General features: G+C 38.7%; 1 protein-coding gene across 5 annotated transcripts in view; it reads left to right on the top strand.

The window, feature by feature from the left end:
* Positions 1-25,526, top strand: part of sh2b3 (SH2B adaptor protein 3) — a 165,749-nt gene extending 140,223 nt beyond the window's left edge. For all 5 annotated transcript variants that reach the window (XM_048556657.2, XM_048556659.2, XM_048556658.2 and 2 more), the window contains exons 7-8: positions 3,365-3,536; positions 20,279-25,526. In XM_048556657.2, coding sequence (XP_048412614.2) covers positions 3,365-3,536; positions 20,279-20,577 — 471 coding nt within the window. In that variant the 3' untranslated portion in view covers positions 20,578-25,526. The remainder of the gene's footprint in view (positions 1-3,364; positions 3,537-20,278) is intronic.
* Positions 25,527-26,136: the final 610 nt, after the last annotated feature.

The following is a 26,136-nucleotide window of genomic DNA, read 5'->3' as shown; positions in this document are numbered from 1 at the left end:
AACGTGTGTCTCACAGGCCTGCAACTTTCTGGATTGCAGCTTTCGAATCCATAGTGGTCAAGAGTGAGAGGATTAAAGAAAATTTAATGATATTGAAACTATTCCTTTCATTAATGATGAAAGGTGGGGGGGGGGGCACATCCTTAAATGTATAATGTTTATGATCTCCTTGTGCTGCTAAACAGTATTTACTGTGTCTGGTCAGGTAAGGAAAACATTACTTTATTGAAGAAACATCTTACTGTGTCGTGCAACCTTGTGGCAAATCAAGACAGAGCAGGATCATGTGACATTGCATCACAAGGACTGTTTGGGATAGTCAACATGGCTTTGTGCAAGAGGAAATCGTGTCTCACTGACTTTATTGAGTTTTTTGAAGAAGTGACGACGGGGACTGATCAGAGCGGAGCAGAGGACATGACCTATATGGACTTCAGTAAGGTATTCAACAAGATTTCTCATGGTAGACTGGTTAGTAAGGTTAGATCAGAAGGAATACAGGAAGAATTAGCCTCTCGGATACAGAACTAGCTTGAAGGTCGAAGACAAAGGTGGTGTTGGAGAGTTGTTTTTCGGACTGGAGGCCTATGACCACAAGGATCACTGCTGGGTCCGCTGCTTTTCATCATTTATGTAAATGTTTTGTATTTGAACATAGGACATATTGTTAGTATGTTTGCAGATGACACAAAACTTGGAAATGTACTGGAGAGCAAAGAAGGTTAACCCAGAATACAATGGGATCTTGATTGGAAAGGCCAATAGGCCGAGGAGTGGCAGACGGAGTTTAATTTAGCTAAATGTGAGGTGCTCTGTTTTGGAAAGACAAATCAAGGCAGAACATTAATGATAAGGTCCTGGGGAGTGTTGCTGAACAAAGAGACCTTGGAGTACAGGTTTGTAGTTCTTTGAAAGTGGAGTTGCTGTTTGATAGGATAGTGAAGAAGGCGTTTGGTTTGCTTACTGTTATTGGTCAGTGCATTGAGTATAGGAGTCAGGAGGTCATGTTGCAGCTATACAGGAGATGGGTTAGGCCAGTATAGGCATTCAGTTCTAGTCTTCCTGCTATAGGGAGAATGTTGTGAAACTTGAAAGGGTTCAAAAAAAGATTCACAAGGATTTTACCAACGTTGAAGGGTTTGCGCTATAGGGAGAGGCCAGCTAGGCTGGGGCTATTTTCCCTGTAGCGTCAGAGGGGCATGAATTGGGTAAACAGAGAAGGTCTTTTCCCAGGGGTGGGTGAGTCCAAAACTAGAAGGTTTAAGGTGACAGGGGAAAGATTTAAAAGGGAATTTAGGGGCAACTTTTACATGCAGAAGGTGGTGCATGTATGGAATGAACTGCCAGAGGAAGTGTTGGAGGCTGGTACAGTTACCACATTTAAAAAGCATCTGGATGGCTATATGAATAGGAAGAGATACAGGCCAAATGCTGGCAAATGGGACTAGATTTATTTAGGAAAACTAGTTGGCATAAATGAATTGAACTGGAAGATCTGTTTCTATGTTGTATATCTCTGTAACAACTTATGATGCTGTATGTTGACTTGTTACCAGTCTCACAGTTGGACTTAATACATTCTACAAAAGCACCCCTGCAGAATCCTGTGTTTGGAGTCATGCCTCACAATGGAAAGCTGTTTGTGTTGCTGGATTTGATCGTTTGAGCTCCAGACCTTTGTGTAGGAGTGTCTTGGGATAGTGACCCAGGGCCTGCCATCTTCTGCTGTTTCATCAATGACCTTACCTGCACAATAAGGTCAGAAATGAGGATGTTCACTGATGATAGCACAATGTCCAGCAATATTTGCAAATCTACAGATGCTGAAACACTGTGTCAATATCCAAGATTGGGCTATTAAATGGCCCAGTGCAACTTTTGCACCTCCTAAGTGTCAGGCAATGAGCATCTCCAGAAAGAGAGAAGCTGAACATCTCTTCTTGACATTACTGTCATTGTATTCTGCCACTATCAATATCTGGGGAGGTAGGGGGTTGTTACCATTGACCAGAAACTGGACTGGACCAACTGAATAAATATTTAGGTACAAGACCAGGTCAGAGGCTAGGAATCTGCAACAAATTACCTCACTTCCTGTCTCCCCAAAGCCTGTCCATAATCTTTAAACACAGTTAGGAGTGTGATGGAATACTCTCCACTTTCCATCCCTACCTTGTCCTATCATCCATATGCCTATCTAATAGCCACTTAAATGCCCCTAATGCGGCCTACTCCACTACCCCCTCTGGCAATGCATTCCATGCCCCTACCACTCTGAGTAAAGAACCTACCTCTGACGGCTCCCCTATATCTACCAACACTCACTTTAAAACTATGCCCCTTCGTAATAGCTACCTCCACCCGAGGAAAAGTCTCTGGCTGTCCACTCTATTCATGCCTCTGATCATCGTCCATGTTTCTGCTTGACCTGGATGAGGTCCCTTCCTCATGGACCAGGAGTGTCATTGGCAAGACCTTGTGACCTGCTCGAAGCGCACCACTGATGGCAGAAACTTTTACATACGTGTTCTTGCACTATTGTCAACATATAATAATCTTGTTTTGCTGCTAGATTGTATTCCCAGAATCTGCAGTGATGAGGAAAATATTACTTTTATTTAAAGAACACCTTACTGTGGCTACATCATGACATGAGACTACAAGAGAGATCATGTGACATTGCATCATTTCCTGTGATGATGTATATTGTTTCTCATTAGCCTATCACACAGTTATACTACAGGATGCTGAAAGAAACGAGTGAGGAAATTGTTAAGGCCTTAGAAATTGTGTTTCAAGACACACACTGAATTGCTAACTGTCCAAAACACAAACTATTCTCAGCGGGTTTGTATAAGACGATCTAAGTCAAAATTTAAAATTAGATTTGATGGATGAATGAAATAAGAGGGGAAAATGGACATGGTAAAAAAATGTATAACTGTGATTAGAACTGCCTACTTGTATTGAGGTTAACGACAGCATGGACTAATTAGGCGAATGCATTTTTCTATGTTGTAACTCCTATGCATTTCTGTGTAAGTAAGTAAACCTTATATCGCCATCCAATAACTCAGTGGGTAATTTCCCTCTGTGGTTTGGTACGGGATCTAATAGACAGGTATATTGCAGCTTTGGTCATTCTGTGATCAAGGTTACTTGATCTTCATTGCGAACAATGATTAGTCTCTACTCCTGAAGTAGGGAAAGACAAGCTGTTAAGGATTATTTTTGTTCTTAAGCTGAATCATATTGCAAATTTAAGTCTATTTGCTAAATTAGGTAAACTAGACTGTGCCCAGTAATTGCTGTAATACCAAACAGAATATTGTAGTGATTCACAAATGTTTTTCTAAATTTTTAGCATCTCCGACTGCTGGTGACAGAAAGAGGGCAATGTCTAGTCCAACACTTTTGTTTCCAGTCTGTCACAGAAATGCTGAACTATTTTGGAAGGTTTGCAATACCGTTGGAATGTGGCACAACCTGTGAAGTCAAACTGTCAAGCTATGTCGTGGCGTTTCCTCACCAGCAAGGTAAGAATGATCCCATGAATATTTTTAGTAGCATTTGCAAAACAGAAAATGTTTGGTTACAATACAATGATTCAATAGATCTATGATTATCAGATTAAGACGCTAGCTTCTTCAAATAAAATTCTTACTAGTGGAGAGAAACCTTCGAAGGGTGATGGTTTTTAGGACATGGTGATATTTGTGTAACCCAGTTATGGAAGGTAGTAGCTTTATTCTGAAAACAAAATAGAATCTTATTCAGTCTTGTAGAATTTTGGAAGATACTATAAAAGAGTTGATGGAAATTTGGAATTTTCTAACTATTTGATGGATTAAAGTAAGTAGCTAACAATGATAATTCATCAGCAGGACAGTTAAGCTGACACTTGAACTGTTTTTTTTTATCAAAATCAAAAAAGGTTTCTTCACAATAGTGTTAAGCGAGTAAAAGGGCATTATCTACCCATGTAAACCAAAAGGGTCTGCCTTTGACACAAAAGCAAAACATAGCTGATGCTGGAGATCTGAATTAAAAACAAACGTACTGGAAATACTTGGCAAATGTGAGTCGAAGTAGAGTTCATATTTCAGGTCAATGACCTTTCATCAGAACTGAAGAAAGATACAACTATAAACCTCTTAAAATCAGTAGAAGGGGAGGAGAGGGGTGTGCAAGCACAACTGGTGATAGGGTAGAGGGTAGGACTCCACTAATGAAACATTTCATATGGCAAAATCCAAAGACAGTAGCAATGGTTGTAATAAGAAATAAAGTTTGTGTGCGGATATTGTGTCCCCCGTGCTTGCATGGAAAGGTGCCACAGAGGACAGATTCAGTGTTAGGACTGAGGAGTGGACAGCAGGTTCCTTCCAGAATGCTGAAAAGAAAGGGCATTGGAAGGTACACTTAGTGATTGCAACATTCTGGAGCTGACAGAAATATTGCAGGATAATCCATTGAATACAGAAACTGAAGGGATGATAAGGTGATGTGCAAAGTACTATCAATGATGTTGAATACCTTATCACAGTCCTTAGAAATATTTTGATTCAGCACATGAACAAGATAACACAAGCTAAATCAAGCGATTTGCAAACGGCTTCCTGCTTAGAAATGATGGAGTTTAATTTAGATAAATGTGAGGTGTTGCATTTTGGTAAGGGAAATGAGGGCAGCTCTTATACACTTGATGATAGGGCTGTGGGGAGTGTTGCCAAACAACGGGACCTAGGGGTGCAGATGAATAGTTCCTTGAAAGCAGAGTTGCAGGTGGACAGGGTGGTGAAGAAGGCATTTGGCATGCTTGCCTTCATTGGTGAGTGCCTTGAATATAGAAGATGGAATATTATGCTGTGACTGTACAGGACATTGTTTACACCACTTTTGGAATGCTGCATTCAATTCTGGTCTCCCTGCTAAAGGAAAGATGTTGTTCAACTTGAGAGGGTGCAGAAATGATTTACAAGGATGTTGCTGGGACTGGAGGGTTTGAGCAGTTGGGAGAAACTGAATAGAATGGAGCATTTTCCCTGCAGCATTGGAGGCTCAGGGGTGACCTTGTAGAGGTTTATAAAATCATGAGGTGCATGAATAGGGAGAATAGACAAGGTGTTTTCCGCGGGGTAGGGGAGTCTAAAACTAGAGGGTATATTTTTAAGGTGAGAGAGAAAAGATTTAAAAGGGACCTGAGGGGCAACTTTTTCACACACAGGGTGGTCTGTTTATGGAATGAGCTGTCAGAAAAAGAGATGGAGGTAGGTACAATTACAACATTTAAAAGGCATCTGGATGGGTCCATGAATAAGAAGGGTTTAGAGGGATATGGGCCAAATGCTGACAAATGGGAGTAGATCAGTTCAGGATATCTGGTTGGTATGGGTGTAACAGTCTGTTTCCTTGCTGGATAAATCTATGATTCCGTAAATGGACCTGCAACTTTTATGTCCAAATGCTCAAATCCTGCTGCATTCGGGATGAAATCTGTCATCTTCAAACTAAGCTTTAACAGTGTACTTTTTTATGGTAATACTTTCCATCTGTTCCTGAATTAAATCTGGCTATTCGGCTCACCCTATGCAAGCAAGCTTCGTCCCTATTCGGGGGACAGTGAATGTTGCTGCCTGGGATACTGGAGAAGTCCCCAGTCCTGACCACCTCTTTCCCCGAGCCGAAAGAAATAATATAATGGAAAAGGCCTCTTGGGGAGAGTAAACGTTAGACTGAGAGCTGCTTGTATTCCAACTCTTGACCTTTCATAAACTATAAGCTTTAGGAAATTAAGTGTCTCTTCTAATTGTATATTTTACTAACCAAGTCAGAATTTTTGAAAACAATTTTTTAAAAGATAAATCTAATTATTTTAGAAATAAGAGATCGAAATTGACTACTAGTATGGGAGCACTGTTTGTTTTACTCATGGCTGGATTAAAGCAAATGGATACACTCACTAAAATGTGAAAGAAAATCCATCCTGTTACAAATATGTACACTGGATGTCGATGAACAACAGAATAATTTTTTTTTAAAAATGCAGAACTGAGCTCTGAGCCAGCGTTGCCGGATGGTTAGGAATAGAGACGAAACTAAAGTAAGTTTATAATTAGAATGACAGTGCAACAAGTAGAAAATGCTAAGTTGCACTTAAGAAAATAACATCAGACAGAAAAACACTTTTTTTTTAAAAAATTGTGATGCTTTAAGAGAAAGCTTTGACTTTTGTGAAAATATTGAGCTCATGGATCCATCTTAGCACTCCTTCAGGTGCATTGTTTGCTGTGAACAATACAATACTAATGCATGAGCTGTTCTTAGACAATTCAGACTTGAAAGTGTTTAAATGGCTGTACCTTTGCAAATAAGTGAGTTCACTTTCTGTTCTGTTACAGTTAGGGGACTAACTATATGAGCTGGTTGTCATGTGCCCTGGATTGTCTGCATCTGGGACACTATCTGTCCTGTACTCTGGATCATTATTAGTTCTGCATGCATGAGTGTCCCCCAGATTCACCATCAAGACTTTGACTCCCAGCCATTGTTACAAGCTCACCAGGCAACGTACCTCCCCAAAGGCAGCCAGAGCATCTCATACCTGAGTCCCCAAGAGCTGAGTACAATTCATTACAATTGCTTTATATTAACAAAGTTTAAAGCAGGAAAAAGTGAGGATGTTTGAAACATAAGTGAATTATTTTCAGTTGTCACCTTAATAAAATACTCAAGCAGGAGCACTGTGCTTACACATGTTAAAAATGGAACTACAAATAAGTCCCTCAACATTTGCAAAGAGAACAATAAGTAGGTTAACATTAGGGATTAATTTTCCTCTCCTCATGTGGATTGTAGCTCCAGCAGTTCTTCTACTTTTCTGAAGAAGGGTCTACGCCTGAAACATCAGCTTTTGTGCTCCTTAGATACTGCTTGGCCTGCTGTGTTCATCCAGCTCCACACCTTGTTATCTTCTGTTTAGACACTTGTTTTAGTAATTTTACTTCTTATAAGGTACATTCCAGTTGCAGCTGAGAATTGGAAGCCAGTTCTTTGCATTCATGCTCATACTGTGAATATGCTTTCAAGTTTGAACTTGCATCCAGATGATGAAGAAAATGGGCATTTGATTGATGGTAGTGTTACAGGCTTGATCCTCAAAACATAAGAACAAGGCATTTTCTGATGAAGGGCCTAGGCCCGAAATGTCAGCTTTTGTGCTCCTGAGATGCTGCTTGGCCTGCTGTGCTCATCCAGCTCCACACTTTGTTATCTCAGATTCTCCAGCATCTGAGTTCCCATTATCTCTGAAGTCATTCACCTTCTTGTCCTTTCCCACCAGTCTCTTAGATCATGCCTGATGCATTTGAACTTCATTTATCTGCATTTGATCCATTGTCCCTAGGTATCCACAAGGGTCAGCCTGTGGCCTGGGGATATATGAATTTGGGGAGTCAGAATTCAGAAGTAGGAAATGCTTACTGGTAATGAGTTTGGACAACATAAATGTTCCCTTAATTTCCTATACCAAGAGGTAACACAAAATGCTGTTTGACTTCTGTTTGATTTTTATTTGAATTTGTTATTTTTGTTTGACACAGTGAGTGCTTCTGGAAAAAGGGACATTTGAGACTATCTATAAGGGGAGAGTACAGGGGTGAAATGGCGAGTTCATCTGGATTAATGGAAATGTCCGATGATGTTAGTTCAGCTGGCTGATACCAGGAAAACCAACTCCCTTAGTCGTGAAAATTACTCCAATATGTAAAGCAACTGACTCAGAAAAGTAACAGAAACTATTAGAGTTCATAACACCACAAGAGAGATGCTAGACGACATCTTCCGATTCTATTCAATTAAATCATTTGCTAATCTGATCATACCCAACTTCACTTTCCTGCCTTTTCCCCCAAGCCTTGATTGCCTTGTTTAAAGATCTATCTGTCTCACCCTTGAGTATACATAAAAACCAAGCCTGAACAGCCCTCTGCAGTAAAGAATTCTACAGATTCACTATAGAGTGAAGAAATTCCTCCTTTTCTCTGCCCTAACTGGGTGATCCCTTACTCTGAGAATATGCCCTCTGATCCTAGATTCCCGCAAGGGAAAAAACTTTCAGCTTCAACCCTGCCAAGCTCTCTAAGAAACTTGTATGTTTCAATCATGTCTCTTCTTATCCTTCTAAACTCTAAGGAGTACAGGCCCAACCTGTTCAGCATCTCCTCCTAATAAAATTCCTCCATATCTGAGATAAATCTTGTGAATCTTCTCTGGACTGCATCCAAATTTCGTGTATCTGCCCTTAGGTGAGGAAACTAAAACTGTTCATGGTATCCTAGGTGTGGTCCAACTAGTACTTGTACAGTTTAATGAGACTAGTTATATTTATATTCTATTCCTTTTAAAATAAATTTATTTGTCTTCCCTATTAACTGATAAACTTGTACACCCCCAAATTCCTCTGTGCTGCAGCTTTCTACAGTTTTTCTCCATTTAAATAATATTCAGCTCCCCTATTTTTCTTGCCATTGTGCATAACCTCACATTGTCTCACATTACAATCCATTCACTTAACTTTTATAACCCTCTGCAGACTCTCTGTCATCCTCACCGCTTGCCTTTCCATCTATTTTTCTGTCATCCACATTATTGGCTGTCGTACATTCACAGCAACTTGGATGAAAGAAGTGAATAATTGTTGTAAATAATCATTGATCCCTGTAGCACATCTTATCCCACCTCACTGTCTTCTACCAGCTGGCAATCTTCTCTCTGTTGCTAATATACTACTCCCAACACCATAGGCTACTTTATAAAATAAGACCCTAATGTATGGTACCTTATCAAATGCACACTGAAAATCTAAATGTTGGTTCTAAATATTGGAAATCTAAACATTGGTTCCCCTTTATCTACCCGACTTGTTTCTAGAAAAAAAATTTAACAAAATTATCAGGAATGCTTTCCCCTTCTCAAATCCATGCTGTTTGATTATATTATGCATTATTAAGAGTATGTATTTCTAAACACTTTGCTGTTAAATCGTTTAATGTAGACTCTGATGTTTTCCCAATCACAAATGTCAAGCTCACTGGCCTATAGTTGTCTGTTATTTTGTCTCCTTCCCTTTTTAAATAAAGGTGTTACACTGGCAATCTTCTAATCCTTTGGTGCTTCCCAGAATCAAAGGGTGCAAGGAGAATTGCGACCAGTGCATCCACAATCTTTATAGTGACTTCCTTTAGTAACCTAGGATGGAACTCATCAGGTCTATGTAACTTATCAGCTTTTAGCCTCATTAGTTGTCATGGTACTTTGTCTTATAGTGATAGTTATTGCATGTCATTCTACTTTGTTAAGACTTCATTTTGAAATGGTGCTGACTGATATTCCCTTGTTAAAAGTGTGAGAAAAAGTAATTACAGAATTAAGCCAAATTAGGCTGAAAATCTTGTTGCTGGAGAAACATCAAATATATTCTAAAAATGTTGAGATACTGAAGAATTGATCGGAAGTTATAATAGAGGATCACACATGCCAGATTTTAGTGTATTCCTGTAGATTGTATGACTTACATTGATTGGATGGGATAATAGCAGCACTTCCTGTGCAGATTTGTTCCTGGAATGAGCACTTACTGGTGCAAATATGTACACCATCTGTCAATTGCAGTTTTCTGGATAAACAGCGAAGACTGCATCCACTGAAGGCTGATTACCCTTCCCGATATTTGGCATTGCACTCAGCGTGTGGGGATTGTAACTATCCCAGTTTCAACTACAGGAAAATTTATCATACAATTGGATTCTTGCTAAAAATTGTTGCATGTTTGAGCACAATGTGGTTTCGATTGCTGTAAATCATCGACCTGGTCTGTGTATCTTAGCGGGTAATGTCTGAATGTGAGTTCCTCAACTACCTGTTTGTATCTAATACATAAAATTCCATTAAAAACTTCAGACACTCTTTCCTCAGAAATTTTTATTCCCATTTTTGTACTTAATTGTAAAGAAATGGTAACATTTTAGTCTGCGTTGCTATCCAAAAGCGTTTCAACACAACTTTTGAACTCATACACAAAATTGCACTTTTTGCCCTGCGAGTTACTTTTTGTCAGTAACCTCCCCCTCTCCTTCTTGCAAAGTTTGACCCTTATCAGAACAACAGATAAGCTCAGTACTGTCCTCAGCAGTGACCCACTCCTTTTACTTGTGATCAGAGAGAGAAGCTTGTCTGACTTAGCTCTCCCTAACCCTGGACTACTGAAGCCAGTTGCTCCCATATTGCGCCTGAAATCCTAGCATGGAGGGCAAATCTGGGAAACCTCCTAAAGCACACTGTAACATATTCCTTTGTAAAACCTCACACCTGGGACTCAGTTGAATGTTGAATTCTATTTATAAAAGTTGAACAAATACTGCTTTGAAGCCTGCTAACTATCTCAGTTTAAAAAAAAATTCTGTATTGGCTTCATAAGTCTCTTTTCCTAATTCTTTTTGAAACCAAGACTATCTTGGGAAAAATCCAGATGTACTATATCCTTTATCTGCTCTGCTAGTTACATAGAACATAAATTGTAGTAGATTTTTAGTCATGATTTCCCTTTCATAAAACAGTTGCCTCTGCCTAATCATAGTATGGCTTTCCAATCAGGGCTCAAAATACAGGATGGCAGGAGGGAGAGGGTTGCAAATATACTTCCAAAAGCTGTCCATCAATCATAGGCTGGTTCTCTTCTGCATTTTCTACTGATAAGCTCACATTGAGCGTAACAGAATCAAATCTGGGAGAGGGGCAGCCTATTGTTGGAGCAGCAGTGGGAAGGTGAGGAAGGAGCAATAGAAGAGTGAGTGAGGCTGGTCTGGGAAGGAGCAATGAACTGCAAAAGAGTAAGTGATGGCTTGTAAGGGAACTTGAGAAGTTCCAAAGGAGGGTATCCTCAAAGGTGAATGTGGGAGGCTGCAAGGAACGAGAGAGCGTTCTACAAAGTGGGATGTACTAGGCTCTGAAGTGAGGAGGGCATGACTGCGCTGAAAGTTTTATTCCTTGCAAGCTAATATGAAATCCGTATTTTAGGATTACTCAAGGTCAGGAAGCTACTATATAAAGAAAACTGCTGTGGATGCTATTAGAATAAACACTCTGTCATATGGACACTTTAATACTTGAACAGTTTTATTTCATAAGGATTTGCACTTTGGTGTCTTCACATCTCAAAATGTGGTGAATTATTGTGAAAGCAGTGACTATGTTAGAGACAAACATGCAATTGTTTAGCTGTAACCTTGCCAGACTGCAGGAAGAATATTTATGGTGATGGCTTTTAGTGTACAGAGGGATGTGCAGTTAAATAAAAACTTTTGCTAACTTATTTTTATTATCTTGTGGCAATTTATATATGTGATGCCTAAGAAAACTAACAGTTTTTTTGTGTATTATGAATTTGAGTGGAGGTGATTTCTTCTAATTTTGATGATGTGAGAGTCCAAGTGCACTATTTGTTAGCTGAAATACAGAAGGTACTGTTGCCATGCATCTGCACCATCTAATAAATAAAGGCTGAGTTTGCTGATACTGTGGAGAACATGCACAATTCCTTGTAAATACTGCATGCTCGTTGATGGATGTGGCCATTAGGGATCAAGCCGAGGGAGGGGAGGGATCAAGGCAGGGTGGTGTAGGGAAGTTTGTCTCTGTTCTCATCTCCTGTCTCCTGCTGCCCATTCTCTCTTTCCCCTCTTCTGTTTTCTCTCTCGATCATTCACTCTTGACTGCCCATTCTCTGACAACCACCTGTCCTCTTGCCCCTTGCTCGCTCTCTTTTCACCCCCTGACCCAGTCCTCTCTGCCCCCTCTCTGTTCTCAACCACCTCTACTGAAGCCCCCTCTGAGTCCAGCTTCAGTGCTGCGACTGTTTTGAGCACATGCATAGTGCGGACTTTGTGCATGATACAACACTGTACAGGGCCTAGAACCATGTGTGTTTCCAAGTGAGCATGCATGCATGGTTGCCCAGCAGTTTTAGTGTCAGCAAATATTGCTATCGATGAATTCGTAAGAATGAGATAAAAAGCCCCAGAAAACCAAAAAAAAATCACTGAATACTGGGTTGGAGGGTTGGTGTGGAGAGAAGGGAAGTAATTTTGACTTCTGTTTCCAAGTACCGTGTTGTTGCTGTCTTAATAGGGACAAATACTTTAATACCTTCAAATCTGCTGGGACTTTTTCAGAAATTGGGGAGTTTTAGAAAGTTACTACAATGATATCTCTGCAGCTACTTCTTTTAGATCTTCTTTTATATTTCACCCTCATCAGACCCTGCTATTTCTGGAACAATTTTTGTACCTTCTGCTGTGTGAAGACAGACAAAAGATATTTGTTTAGTATATGGGCTATTTCTTTTATTCCCCCATTCTGATTTTTCCTGCATTAGCTTCTAAAAAACACCTTCTACACTTTTGTTCTAAATTTCTTGCCTGTCTTTTTGCATATTAGTAGAAATTCATACTACTTTTGGGTCCTTATTGGTCCAGTCCCATAAATTCCTGGTGCTTATGTTCTATTTTGTCTTTCTGCTAATTTCTGGGTCATTATTTAAATCACTTCTAGGCTATATTATTCTGTAGTAATATTTCAAATGTATGCTGTGGTCATTTTTTCATTTACTTTAATTGTAAGTTTCTCAATTGTGAATGTTTAGTTGTTTGTGATAGAATCTTGTTTTTGCTTCACTTGGGAGATTTTGCTCACAGATGGTTATTTGCTGCTCTCAATAGTTCTGTTTTGCTGGTCATTTGGTAGGTTCTCATATGTAAAGTACATTTGTGATTTATTACACAGAATATTAATTTGGCAAACTTGGGAGTTGTTGCTTGGTTTTATGTGGTTGTAATTTTGTTTACCCGCTGCATGTCACTTTTCAGTGTAGTTTCCTGATAAATAACTAAATTGATTATTGCTGCAGTAGGCTGATATTTTAAATTTATTTTAGAACTGTAACTCTTACTTAAAATATCTCAATTTTGATATTCTGAGCCATGTTTAATGCATATTAAGAAGGTCTCAGGTGTTGTTAAGCTGGTCTGCTAATGTTACTTACTGTTCTACTACCTGTATCTGCCAAAGTGTTTATGTAGGATAGTTTTGGCTGTTTTTCTTGGTCGGATGCAACTTGCCCACATTGATGCCAATTTTAATGATATTTTTGTGAACTGGTGTGTTATACCACCCCCTGGTGCGGTAGTCTGGAACAATCATCTTTACCATTTCCATATTGGGTAACAAGGCAGGGAGAAAGAAAATGGTATTAAGTCCTTTAGACCACACCTGGCCTAGAATTCCCTGCAGGCATCCAACCTGGAAATTGTGCTCATTATGCCAATACCAGATTATTCTCAAATTTCCTGATAATCTCATTAGCATTTTCCCCAAAAACCATTTCTTTGACATCGAAATGTGAAGTTTTCCTTGCTGATTAGCACCTTTCTGTATCATGCTTCCCCTGCATGTCACAGGATAATGTAGAATGAAATACGAGGTTGTTGTTGATTCAATCTCATGTTGTGGGAATTTGTAACTCAGGGTTACAAAATATATGTTGCTTTGTGTAATTAATGATTTTGCCTCTTGATCAGATCATAATGCATTGGTCTCCTAGTTTATCAAATGGTTTCCATTCAAAGGCATGCAGCTGAGTTGGATTAGCATGTGAAGTGAATGAATTTTAACAATGTACAGCCTTAATTACAAGTGTTTGTATTGGGTGTATTTATTATATATGCTGACTCCAATTATTGCATTAGCTGAACTTTCAATTCATAAACTATTTAATATTCAGCTCTTCTGCTCTGTGCTGTTAGATTTTATATCTTTTGTGACTTAACAACAGTATATAATTATCTCTTAACTTTACATATATTAATGTAGGGAAGTGTGTGTAGAACCAGGCACAGGTGAAACTTTATCAGTTCTCGTTTCCTTCCCCAAATTCAGTAACTTTGGCATCATGACAAGAATGTTTTACCATAACAGCTCACCATAGTCCAGCTTTGCTGTGACCTCCTTTCATTTACGTAACATGCAGCTTTACTCTTTCTGATGAAGAGTATCACTTCCTTTGTCTACTTGACTGGAAGTGGAACAGCTGACTGTGTAATCTGTACTCAAAATGTACTGAATAAGAGTAGATTTTGCCGTGAGAAAGTGACTTTTCCTTAATTACCCACAGTTAATGCTGTAAACATTTATCCGTCTCTGCATTTTTAAGGAATACATCTAAAATCACTTGCTAATAATTCTGAAGGATTTGAAGCTTTAACATACAGTAAAATTAAATGCTACTGAGAACTCAGTCCGTCTAGTGCAAAATCTTGAACTAAAAATTGGGTTGCACCAATTTTTTTGGCTGCACACATCATCATTCTCAACCTGCCAGCTTTGGTTCTGGTGGTAAATTTGATGTTGTCACCTCATCTGCACGATTGTAGCATAGGGCTCAGCATATGCCAAGATACTGGGTGCCTCAATGCTCAGCAGAGAACTGAGCAGTGTCTGCAGAGACCCATTGTGTAATCAGCCTTTTTTGCTGAAAGGCGGGCCATCACTCTTAAAGGAAAACTGTACTGAGTTACAGGAGATTGCTGATATCATGAAGAACAAAATACAACACCAGGACACTAGGAATGTTCAAAGGTTATGTATATGATCCTTGGAGGCCTTAGTGGTGAAGGTATGCAGGAGAAGACCCACTATATGGTTCTTCCAGAGTCCAGCAAGTCTGAAGGACCACTGTCAGAAAGGATTGAGCAAGTGGCCAGGGCGCTCAGTTCCAAAGGAAGGTACCAAAGGAGCTAGCAGCGGTGGTTAAAAACCTTACGGTGTTGGTCAAGATCAGTGACTGTAAACAAGTCTTCCTATTTACCACTGTTTACGCCATCATTCACTCAACCACTCGGGGCTCAAATACTCTATCTCCAGTGAGAATGCCTCTCTGTATCATGGACTCAACCGTGACAGAGCTTGTGGCATTTGGAATTGAGGAATGCAGGATGGCTCTGCCTTAAGCCATTTCCCAACTCTCAATCTGCTATATGCCATGTGGAGTGAACTGCTGATTCTAGGATCATGGCTCTCTTATTTTCTAACTCAGCCCAATGTTTCCCTTCTGATCTTCTACTTTTACATACCCTAAATCTGCCGCCTCTCATCAACAGCAGACCAAAGACTCAGTAAAGGAGCCCTCGTATTTGATCTGATAGTTGTAGCCACCAGCACAGATACTGGTGCTGTATGCACCTTTAAAGCTGGTATAGAGTACTGATGTGTGTCTGGTAAGTCATTGGACACTAATGGGCTGCAGCTGTCCAGGGGAAAGGATGGTTTTGTCCCAGATCAATACTGCTTGGAGAGATATGCCGCCAAAAGATGTGATAAATGGACGAAGCAAATCACTTGCCTATACAGGTGGCAGGGTTGTTAAGAAGGCATACAGTGTTTTAGCTTTTATTAATGGAGGGATCGAATTCCGGAACCATTAGGTTATGCTGCAGTTGTACAAAACCCTGGTGCGGCTGCACTTGGAGTATTGTGTACAGTTCTGGTCACCGCATTATAAGAAGGATGTGGAAGCTTTGGAAAGGGTGCAGAGGAGATTTACTAGGATGTCGCCTGGTATGGAGGGAAGGTCTTACGAGGAAATGCTGAGGGACTTGAGGCTGTTTTCGTTAGAGAGAAGAAGGTTGAGAGGTGACTTAATTGAGACATATAAAATAATCAGAGGGTTGGAGAGGGAGAGCCTTTTTCCTAGGATGGTGACGGCGAGCACGAGGGGGCATAGCTTTAAATTAAGGGGTGAAAGATATAGGACAGATGTCAGAGGTAGTTTCTTTACTCGGAGAGTAGTAAGGGTGTGGAACGCTTTGCCTGCAACGGTAGTAGATTCGCCAACTTTAAGTACATTTAAGTCGTCATTGGACAAGCATATGGACGTACATGGAATAGTGTAGGTTAGATGGGCTTGAGATCGGTATGACAGGTCGGCACAACATCGAGGGCCGAAGGGCCTGTACTGTGCTGTAATGTTCTATGTTCTATACCTTTGGGGTTTGAGCTGCATCATAGTGTTAGGGCAGAGGAAAAGGAGAACTCAGGCTGATGGCAGATGTCTGAAAGGTCAAGTGTTTAATTCCCCAGCACCAATATCTCGTGCTTTGAGCAGCACTTTTATTATCGGAAGAATGTGACCGTCTGTTTATTACTGCTGTTCTCTCTAATGGGCAGTCAACGTTCAGAGATAAATAGTTAACAGTACAGTCTGTATTGACAGACATATGTCCTCTACCAGTTGCACAGAGATTTCAGTCTGTAACCTGTTTGACTACATATGAACATGGAATAGATCAAACACTTCCCAGCAATTTCTTTCCGAACTTTATGTGCAGCACAGGCATTCTGTTGCTGTGTGTTAAATGCTTATATCTTGGAATTTCTGCAGGTTTGTGTTTTTTTTTGTGCCCTGACTCTGTTCAGTTTTGTCTTTCATTTGGTGCAGAAAATATCTTTGTGTAATGAATGACGCCTACAGAGTGGTACCAGCAGAAAAAGCCAGTAAAGAACCAGTAATACCTGAACATGCTAGTTGTTCTAGACCTCTTTTCTAAAGTATAGAAGATGAGCTGACCAATTTGGCTCATTTGCCACTGGTTTTAGTTCTGAGGTAAGTTGGGCTATGATTCTTTAGACAGCCTGCTATTTGTTATAATTAAACTGTACAGAGGAGAGGTAGCAAGACAGTTAGGGAGCACATACTTGGGTTTTTCCACCCTTTCTGGTGGCTAGTCATAAGACATCATGAGCAGAAGGCATCAACATCGGAACAAGACGAGACCATTTAGACCCGGAGCCTGATTTACTGTTCAGTGAGATTGTGGCTGATCTGAGGCCTAACTCCATTTACCTGCCATTGGTCCATATACCTGAATACCATTTGCTAACAAAAATGTATTTATCTCAGATTTAAAATTAACAACTGACCCTATATCCACTACCTTTGGTGGAAGAGAGTTCCAAACATTTTCCACCCTTTGTGCGTAGAAGTTTTTCCTAACATCTCTCCTGAACTGTGGCTCCTTCACTGTTAGCCTGGATATGAGGGGTTAGCTAAGATAAGGAGATAACTAGGCTGGCCATTCACCTGGTCTTTAACCGGTCTTTCCACTCTGTGTTCTCGGATGCCTTTGAGCTCTTCATTTGTGTAGTGACAGGGGCCTGTGCTGAATTCGTTCTGTCTGCGGCAGCAACCAAATACTACTTTGTGACTCTTGTAATGAAAGGTGAAAGACCATGAGTGCTGAGGGCAGGCAGAGAGTATCCCTGTTGTTTTCCCCACTCCAGGCCAAGTGGGATGTGGGCTTATGGATAGGGTGTCTGTGATGGTGTTATTGCCATGTGGTGACATCTTTTGGCAATCCAGCATGGTCTGGTATTCTTGACCTCTGGCACTGACAGACCTGTTGGTAACTAGAGGGTATGCACAAGGTCAGCATGAGTGGAGACTTTGCCTGAATGAGTATATTTGGGAACTTGGTTCAAAGTGAAGTTTAGTACAGAGAGTGATACAGGTGCTTAATGTAAGGTTTACTGTAACAAACAAAAACTTAAGAGCAAGGTGTGAGCAGAAGTGAAGAAAAGGTGCAGATTGAGAGGCCTCCTGGCAAAGGGATGTTATGAACCAGGGAAAGCAGCTGTTTGTTGAATAGGTTTGTTGAACGTTGCTAGTTCTTAAAGTAAATGGAAAGTTTTTAGTTTCTGTTTAGATCTGCAGTCTTTTTCTTCTGTCTTAGAAATAGTTTTTGTTTACTCGTGGCATGTGGGTGTCACTGGCTTGGCTGGCAATTATTGCCTGTCCCTACTTGCCTTGGGAAGATAGAGGAAGCTACTTTCTTGAGCCACTGCAGTCTAAGTGCTGTAAGTAGATCCACAATTCTGTTAGGGATATAAAATGTTAGAAGGAAGTTGTAAATTTATTTGTCAATAAAACAAGCAATGTCTGCAAGAGAGTTTTGGTCACCTCAAGGAATACAATTGCTACAAAGTCTACCGAAGTCCAAGGAAAGTGCCACCAACGACTATTTGGGGAAAAAGCAAAGAAAGATTTGCATTTATGTGTAGTGCCTTTCATGACAACCCAACATCTCAACAAGCTTTACAACCAAAGAAGTACTACTAAGGTCATCACTGTGGTGGTATTGTACTAGTATTGATACTGGTACTTATTTTAAAAGTAATAATTTCAATAAAAGACAGCAATTCTAGAGTAATTAATAAATTAAATTAAATATGATGGTGATGGCAGGATGGGTGATGTGTTGCTGCTGGTAATCCAAGGCAAACACAAACAGATCAGCCATAAATGTTTGCAGCTTGAGGAGCTTCTGATTTGAGTTGAGGAGCGACAGGCATTGTGCCACATTGGGCAGGTGGAAAGCTACCTGACCACTTTGCTTGAGGAGGCAAGCACATTCACACTCTGTAATTCAAATTTAGATTTTATCTGTGATCAGGTTCCAGGGTGTGTGACTGCCAGTAAGTCAGGCATAGGGGCCCAGGTTAGTGTTTGCAGAATCTCAGCCTCTGCAACTGTCCACAAATTCCCTTATCCAATCTCTCTTTCTATTAGTTTGCCGATCTTCTCTCCAAGTTATTTTACGACCGTGTGTACCGTGGGCTCCTATTAAGTAGCCTTGGAAATCCAAAAATATTGCACCTACAGCTTTCACTTTATCGATCCTGTTTGTTACTCCGAAAGGCATGGTTTCCTTTCATGAAGTCCTGCTGAATTTGTTCGTTTACATGATACATTTCTAAATGTTCTGCTGTCACATCCTTTCTACTGGACTATAACATTTTCCCAATGACAGATGTTAAGATAACTGGCCCATAGTTGCCTCTTTTCAACTTGCTTTTCGTTACGTGAGCAGCTTTCCAATCCCTCAGCACTTTCTATAATCTAAGGATTCTTGGAGGATATTCCTTGATTCTATGATGTTTGTTGGAATAAGATCAAAGATGGAGAAAAACTAACAGTAGGTCAGAGAGGAAACAATTTGTGTGAAAAACAAACCCATTAAATATATTTAGCACTTCGTTAGCACAAAGGCAGCACTCCAAATTTAAAACAAGATGACCTATAAATTCATGCGAAGGAGAATCTGGAAGTGAAATGAAGAATGAGAAGAAAAATAGTTTGTTCTAATCTTTCTGAAATAACGCATTATAATGGATAAAATAATTCTGGGTTTAGCACCATCCTGATTTATTTCTGGAGTATTTTGTAGGGATACCTCATATTTTGAGCTTCACTAATTTCTGCCTGTTATCAATTTGTTGTCTCCACTTGTGATGACAGATTCTTGAAACTGAAGATATGGCTAAAGGCAGACTTGCGGGCAAAGAACATGTAAGATTCCAGGAAATTACCATTTTGGTATAAATTTTATTAGGTTTCTTGTCCCCATTTCCTGCCAGATTGTCGCTATCATAAAGTCGGTTTCTCCACAGGAGGAAATGATCTCATCAGAAACTTGCTGAACAGGATTTGTGTTGCACGTCTATTTGTAAAGAACAGTATAAAATTCTATTATTGACAATTCTCACTCGTGTAATATGTAAGACATGGGAATTGTTACTTATCTGCATTTCTCCTGCGGGCTATGACTATCTAATGAACCTGAAACGTCAGGATTCCTGCTTCTCTGCTGCCTGGCCTGCTGTGTTCATCCAGTTCCACACCTTGTTGTCACATTCTTGTCTATGTTTTCTGCGATTGAAATTTGAAAATTCACTTACTGAAATATGTATTTGAAATTAGTTCCTGGTATTTGAAATCAAATTGTGAAAGTCTTAGAAAGCTGTTTCTTCATTGTGTTCATCATCTGTGTGCATGTAAAATACTGGATTGAAGCATATTTGGTTCACATGTTTGGGACTGTGACATTTCATAAAATGTCTGACTAATGTTATTAGAAAATACTGATCATTGTACGTTAAAACGTTAAACAGTTTTAGGGAGTGGCGAGACTATTAAATATTAAGGAGCAGATGGGTAGTTAAATATGAGGATTGAAATTTACCTGCCTAATTACTAAAATGCTTTGAATGTGATGTACTTGCTGTATTTGCATAGTAGCCACAAAATTACTCAGCAGAAAGTTAAATCAGTTTAAATTTAAGGTTTGACAGAAGTTGTTTTAAGATTCACATTTTTGTTTTGTTTCCAAAGGATCTCATTCTCCAATCAATGCATCAGTGTTGCCATTTTCCGTTCACCGCTGGAATTCTGAACCCAGTCTTGCTCACTTGGGTCCTTCCGGCTGCAATGCATCAGAGCCTCTTCTTTCCCGGCCAGCTCCAGAACAGGTATTCCACATGGTGCCCCCTGCTGAGGAATCTCTTCCAGCACTGCGGCGAAGTGGCTCAGTGGTTGTGCCGATAAGGCACCAACGAGACTCAGACTATGAAATTGAATCGGCTGCCAGAGGTCATTCCCGGGCCATTGATAATCAGTATATGTTTCTTTGATTCTGTCGCCAAAGACAAGTTGGTACACACATGTGAAAGTGTGCCATTATTAATTTTTCAACACTGAAACATTTTCAGGTTTGCTTCAAAAACTGAATGTATTTCTGTTTCAGGGAGGTAGACTTAAGAAACCTTCAGGGCAAATACGTGTTTGCTCTGAAATGGGCCTCTTCTACAATTAGGCCTGTTGAAGGGTCTGTTTACAATATTATTAAATTGTACAGCTTTGATCTGGATTTATCTTTAAAACATAGATATCTTGGATTATTAATTGAAAATATAGAAAATATGTCCTTCAGTTTAATTTTGCTTATGTAAAAATTGTATATGAATTGAATATAATTTTAAGCATATTTCTTTATATATCTGTATTTCCTGTAACCTTTCTAAAATTATTCTATGAAATACTTTAACTTAATTGCTTAACAACAGTAATATGCAATAAATGAAAATACAGTTATTGGGCTTGTTGCATTTAAAAATAATTCTACAACTGTTTTGCTGTGTTTACAAGTTTCAGTTAAAGTAGATTTCTTTAACTAGGATATACTCATACTTTGTGCTTTTGTGCTTTTCATTTAAAGCTTAACTGACAGTTCAGTTATGTACTAGTAATTCGAGTGCTCAAGTTAGATTGTGAACACTACGGTGATCTAATTTTGGTGATTTTTTTTGGTTTTGAAAAATTACAGGATACAGCTGATGTCTTATTTTCCATTATGATATTAGCAGAGAATTTCCCATTATGGGATTAAGTACATAGTTTCAGATAGAATTATATGAACAAATCTCCTGCATTGCTGCTACTAGGAGGCTTCATCAAGGCAGGAATATCATGCCTTAAAATGGAATGCAGGTACAGGTCTTTCTAAAGGAAGAAGTCTGAAAAATGGTGGATTTGCATGCAGGATAGGTTGCACATAGGAAATCTGGCTTGCTGAAACTGCGGAGGCTAAAAATACAGCGATGGAGGGAGGAACAGTTAATATTTTCAATCAGAAAAATGACTGTCTTTGCATTTTGTAATCAAGTTAATTAAGAATTTGTACACAGTGAGGAACTGATAATTGTTTGAGAAAGATCATTGGCCATTTGTTATGAGCTGCACACAGGCACTTGAAAAGTGTTTCCTGAAATGGAGGAATCACTGTTTGAAATTGTTTACAATTTCCCTACATTTGCCCCAATCTTAGATCTTTTCCATTGCCTTAAATTATATCTGTTGCTTATAGTTGCTGTTTGTAGTCTCGTGAATGTCTTGAGAAAGTGCAAAACCAGGATGGGGAGTTAATCATCATGGGAAGGATGGTCCAATCATATTTGGTTAGCATAGTGTTGCCTAGTAAACTTTGAGGGCACAATAAAGTTACTGAAGCTTTATGAAATATGTGGTTAGCTATCATATATGTCACTTTGTTGACAATTATATATGTTTTTAGGTCATCCAATAAAGAAAACTGGTCTAGTACCCAATGATCCATCTGCCAAAATCAATTAACTTACCATTACCTCCGAAAGGCACAGCAATGACATCTTATAGACTAAAAGGGATATTAGGATATTATAACACACCATTGTACTTCAGAATGATGCACTGTGTATTGGATGGCTAATTTTTTTGACTTTTTAAAACAATGTTCTTTTACAGTGCCATATTAATGTGAAACTGTTAATAAATTTTAAAGTGTAAGCAGTTCATCAGTTACAATTTGGAAAACAGCATAACCCAATAATCTTGCTTAATCTTATCAGCAGAGTGTTCATTCAGTTAATAAGAATAAGTGCATTTCTCCAGCTAGTTCTTTTTTTAGCAAAAATTTAATTATGCTGTTAGTTTTTTCGAGTCAGTCAAAAGTCCTGCCCTGCTTCGACATATGACAATGCACGTTGGCTGCCTGTACTCAGTGTAGAATTTTGCAGGTAGTTGAAGACCACTGGATAAAAATAGTAAAGAACTCAGGGATGTTTAACAGCTAAAAAACATTACCAACCATAAAACTGTATTGTGAACCAATTTTATAGAGTTAGCATGGAAACAGACCTTTCAATCCAACATGTCCATGCTGATCAGATCTCTCAAACTAAACTAGAAACGCTTGCCTGTGTTTGGCCCATATCCCTCCAAACCTTTCCTATTCACGTACCTATCCAAATGTCTTTTAAATGTTGTAATTGTACTTCCATCCACTACTGTTTCTGGCAGTTTATTCCATGTACAACCCTCTGTGTAGAAAAAGTTGCCCTTCAGATCCCTTTTCAATCTTTATCCTCCCACCTTAAAAATATATTCCCTAAGTTTTGAACTCTTTCCCCCGCCACCAGGAGAAAAAGACTCTTGTTATTCACCTTATCTATGCCTCTCATGATGTTATAAACCTCTACAAGGTCACTCCTCAAACTCCAATGCTCCAGTGAAAGAAATCCCAGCCTATTCAGCCTCTCCTTATAATTCAAACCCTCTAGTCCTGGCAACATTCTGGTAAATCTTTTCTGAATCTTCTCCAATATAATAATTGCAATAGGAAGGATGAGTGACCAGAACCATACACGGTGCTCAAAAAGTGGTTTCACAAACATCCTGTACAACCTCAATGTGACATCCTAACTCACCTGTGATGCAACTTTCAAAGAACTATGTACCTGAACCCCTAAGTCTCTTTGTTCGACAACACTATCCAGTCTTTCTCATAGCATCATGTTTCGCCATTGATGTAAGCCTTGGAAATATGAAGTAGCTCATGGGGGTGAGAATAAAGAAAAACATTTATTTCATAATTTATATAATTTCCATGACAGTTTAGTCACTGCCTGGAGGAATGAGACCATACTCTGCAGATCAAGAGGTCAATTTGCTCTTTTTTAACAATTTCCACAACAAAAAATGTAATTATCCTACTAATTACTTATGTAGTATGTTTAATGACTGCTTAAAGTGAAAATACATCAATTCCATGAAAATCATGTGAAGTTAAAAGTGAGATATTGTTTTTGCAAAGCTAACAGCGGAATTTCTCAAACTTCCCAGCAATGTGAGATTTGCAGTTTACAAATTAACAAGTTCCCAAGTCAGTTCTCACCTATTGTAAAGCAATTTAAATCTGTCACAAAAAAATTTTGCTAATAGTCTCAGCAAAGTAGTAACTCCTTGGTGTATTGTTCCAGGGAAATTAGTCCCTCCAATATATCCTAGTCATTGGCTCTCATTTGGCTACACTGGTGACGATGAGGCTGAGTCATTCACTGAGTTGGCGAAAGTGATAGCAGTGGTAGCTCATGCAGTTAAGTATCCAAATCCAAAAGTTACAGATATCCTGCTTCTCTGCAGGTTGTGCTGTTGGAGTTTTCATAAATGGAATGAACAAAGAATTATTGATTTGGAAGCACAAGCTAAATTGCCCTATATTCTCACGAAAAATTGATGAAAATCTTGGTAAGCCTTGTTCAGTCAGAAATAACTTGGGTATTTAAATAGTGCACTAAGTGATGACAATCAATTTAATTCCATCAAAATAATTTGTAAATTTCAGAAATTTTTAATTTTTAAAAATTGTTTTCCCTCAATCCTGTATGTTCTGTTCCTTCATTCTGTATAACAACAGGTGCAGTTTATATTTATTTGCAACTTATATTGCAAAGCAAGAATTAATTCCATTTATGTCTCCCTTGCAGTCCACATTGGATGTAGACCCAAGATATTCCTTGTAGAAATTGCTAAATTCAAACAGGTGTTTGTAAAGGAGGACATCTGCCTACAGCCCTAAAACAAAATAAGTTTTCTTCAAGATCGATAGTGTTTACTGTTCCTTCATCACTGAATTGGATATTTACTTCATTTTTTGTGGAAGTTGTTAAAAATAGCTGTTAAAAATAGCCAATCAATCTCTTGATCCATGGAGTGTAGTTTTATTCTTCTTGGTTGTGACTGAATTGGCATAGGAAGTGTCACCTGTATGAGCTATTTTATGTTGTCAAGGCATACATCAATGGCAAAACATGACCCTGTTAGAAAGAAGGAAGTTTGCAGGCACCAAGCAGTTTTTAGTTTATTTACTTTGCTTATCTTCAATAAGTAACTTTTGGCAAACGTACTTTTGAATTGAACTCTGCATAGCAATGACTTTGATAATAGGCTAATAGAACACTATTTCTTTTTGTAAATTTGGCTTGCATTTATATGAAATGTGCTTTTATTTCCAGAGCTCCTGCTGATTGTCTACATTTCCAACCATTGCACAAAATTAGCCTTTTAAATTGAATTTCAATGGCGCTATAGCTTTGGTTTCCTGTGGATAGAAGTGTGGCATTGAACTGAAATTAAGTAATGAAAATATGTAATAATTTTTAAATGTTAGAGTGCATAGAGAAAGGAAGTTTGAGAAAATTTAATAGCTAAACAATTAATTCATTGAAATTATAAATCTTTAGTTAAATCTTGTAATTTACCATGGACAATCAGACCTTCTTGATAAGCTGCCTTAGGGATGAGAAATGTTGATCTTGCTGGCAATGCTTACATTGCATGAACAAATAAAATGAAAATTATTACCAGAAAAACATCAAAATGGAATCCCCTAATTAATTTTAAAGATTTGAATCATTAGCCATTCAAATACTATTATTTGATTACTGTATACAATTTAAAACTTAAGCTGTTCAAAATTAGGGGAATTACACCATGAAGATGCGTGATCCAGGCTTTTCCAGGTCTGAAGATCAATTTTACATGGTATAGAAATGCTGTCACAGCAGCCACTTGAAGGATTCTGCTGTACATGGTAGCATCCTTGGAATTAGCTTCTACATAATGTAAGAGGATTGAATTAATTTGCACTTGGAGATATAGACACTCAGCTGGTAAATTATTAAATGCAAGGTTGCTCTCAAAGAAACTGTATTTTGACATTTTTCCATTACAATTTATGCATACGCTGCAACAAAATTTATTTTCTACAAACTAATGTTCATTTGTACTGTAGTAACTTATTGTACATTGTTGCATTTTGCCAAAATAATCATTTGCTATAAAAATTAATAAAGCAATTTTTTTCATTACTGGAATAACGAGAGGAAACCTTCCAAGATTTTAATTTGGATGCATAACCATTAGTGCAATTTTAATGTAAAGCATATTTAACAAATTCTGATTGTAATACAACAAAATGTAAAACTTTTATTGAAGTAGTATTATACATTTACTTTGTACAGATTGCTGCACAGCAAAGTCAGCATAGTGTTACCAGATTATGGCAACATTGTTGGCCTCACGCTGCAATTGCAAACCAGCCATCGAGCTAAACTGATTTGAGACTGTAGCATGGTGATGCATTGCAAATTTAAGGATAAATAGTAAATACTCTTTGTTTAGACAATGCCATTCACCATCTTAGCCAAAAGATTACTCTTTGATCGTTTACTACTGGTATTACACACCCTGCGCTCATGTCTCTGAATCTTCAAAGTGGGACATAAACATGTCCTTCTGACTCTGCTCAGCTGGTAACTTTCTCACCGAAGGTTCACAATATCCTCAAAATGTTGACCATCAGAATTTTTGCTATC

The sequence above is a fragment of the Stegostoma tigrinum genome, chromosome 26 (genome assembly GCF_030684315.1).
Source record: "Stegostoma tigrinum isolate sSteTig4 chromosome 26, sSteTig4.hap1, whole genome shotgun sequence".
NCBI classification, from domain to species: Eukaryota; Metazoa; Chordata; class Chondrichthyes; order Orectolobiformes; family Stegostomatidae; genus Stegostoma; species Stegostoma tigrinum.
Note: the sequence above shows the minus strand (reverse complement) of the source record. Positions and strands in the feature narration are given on the sequence as shown.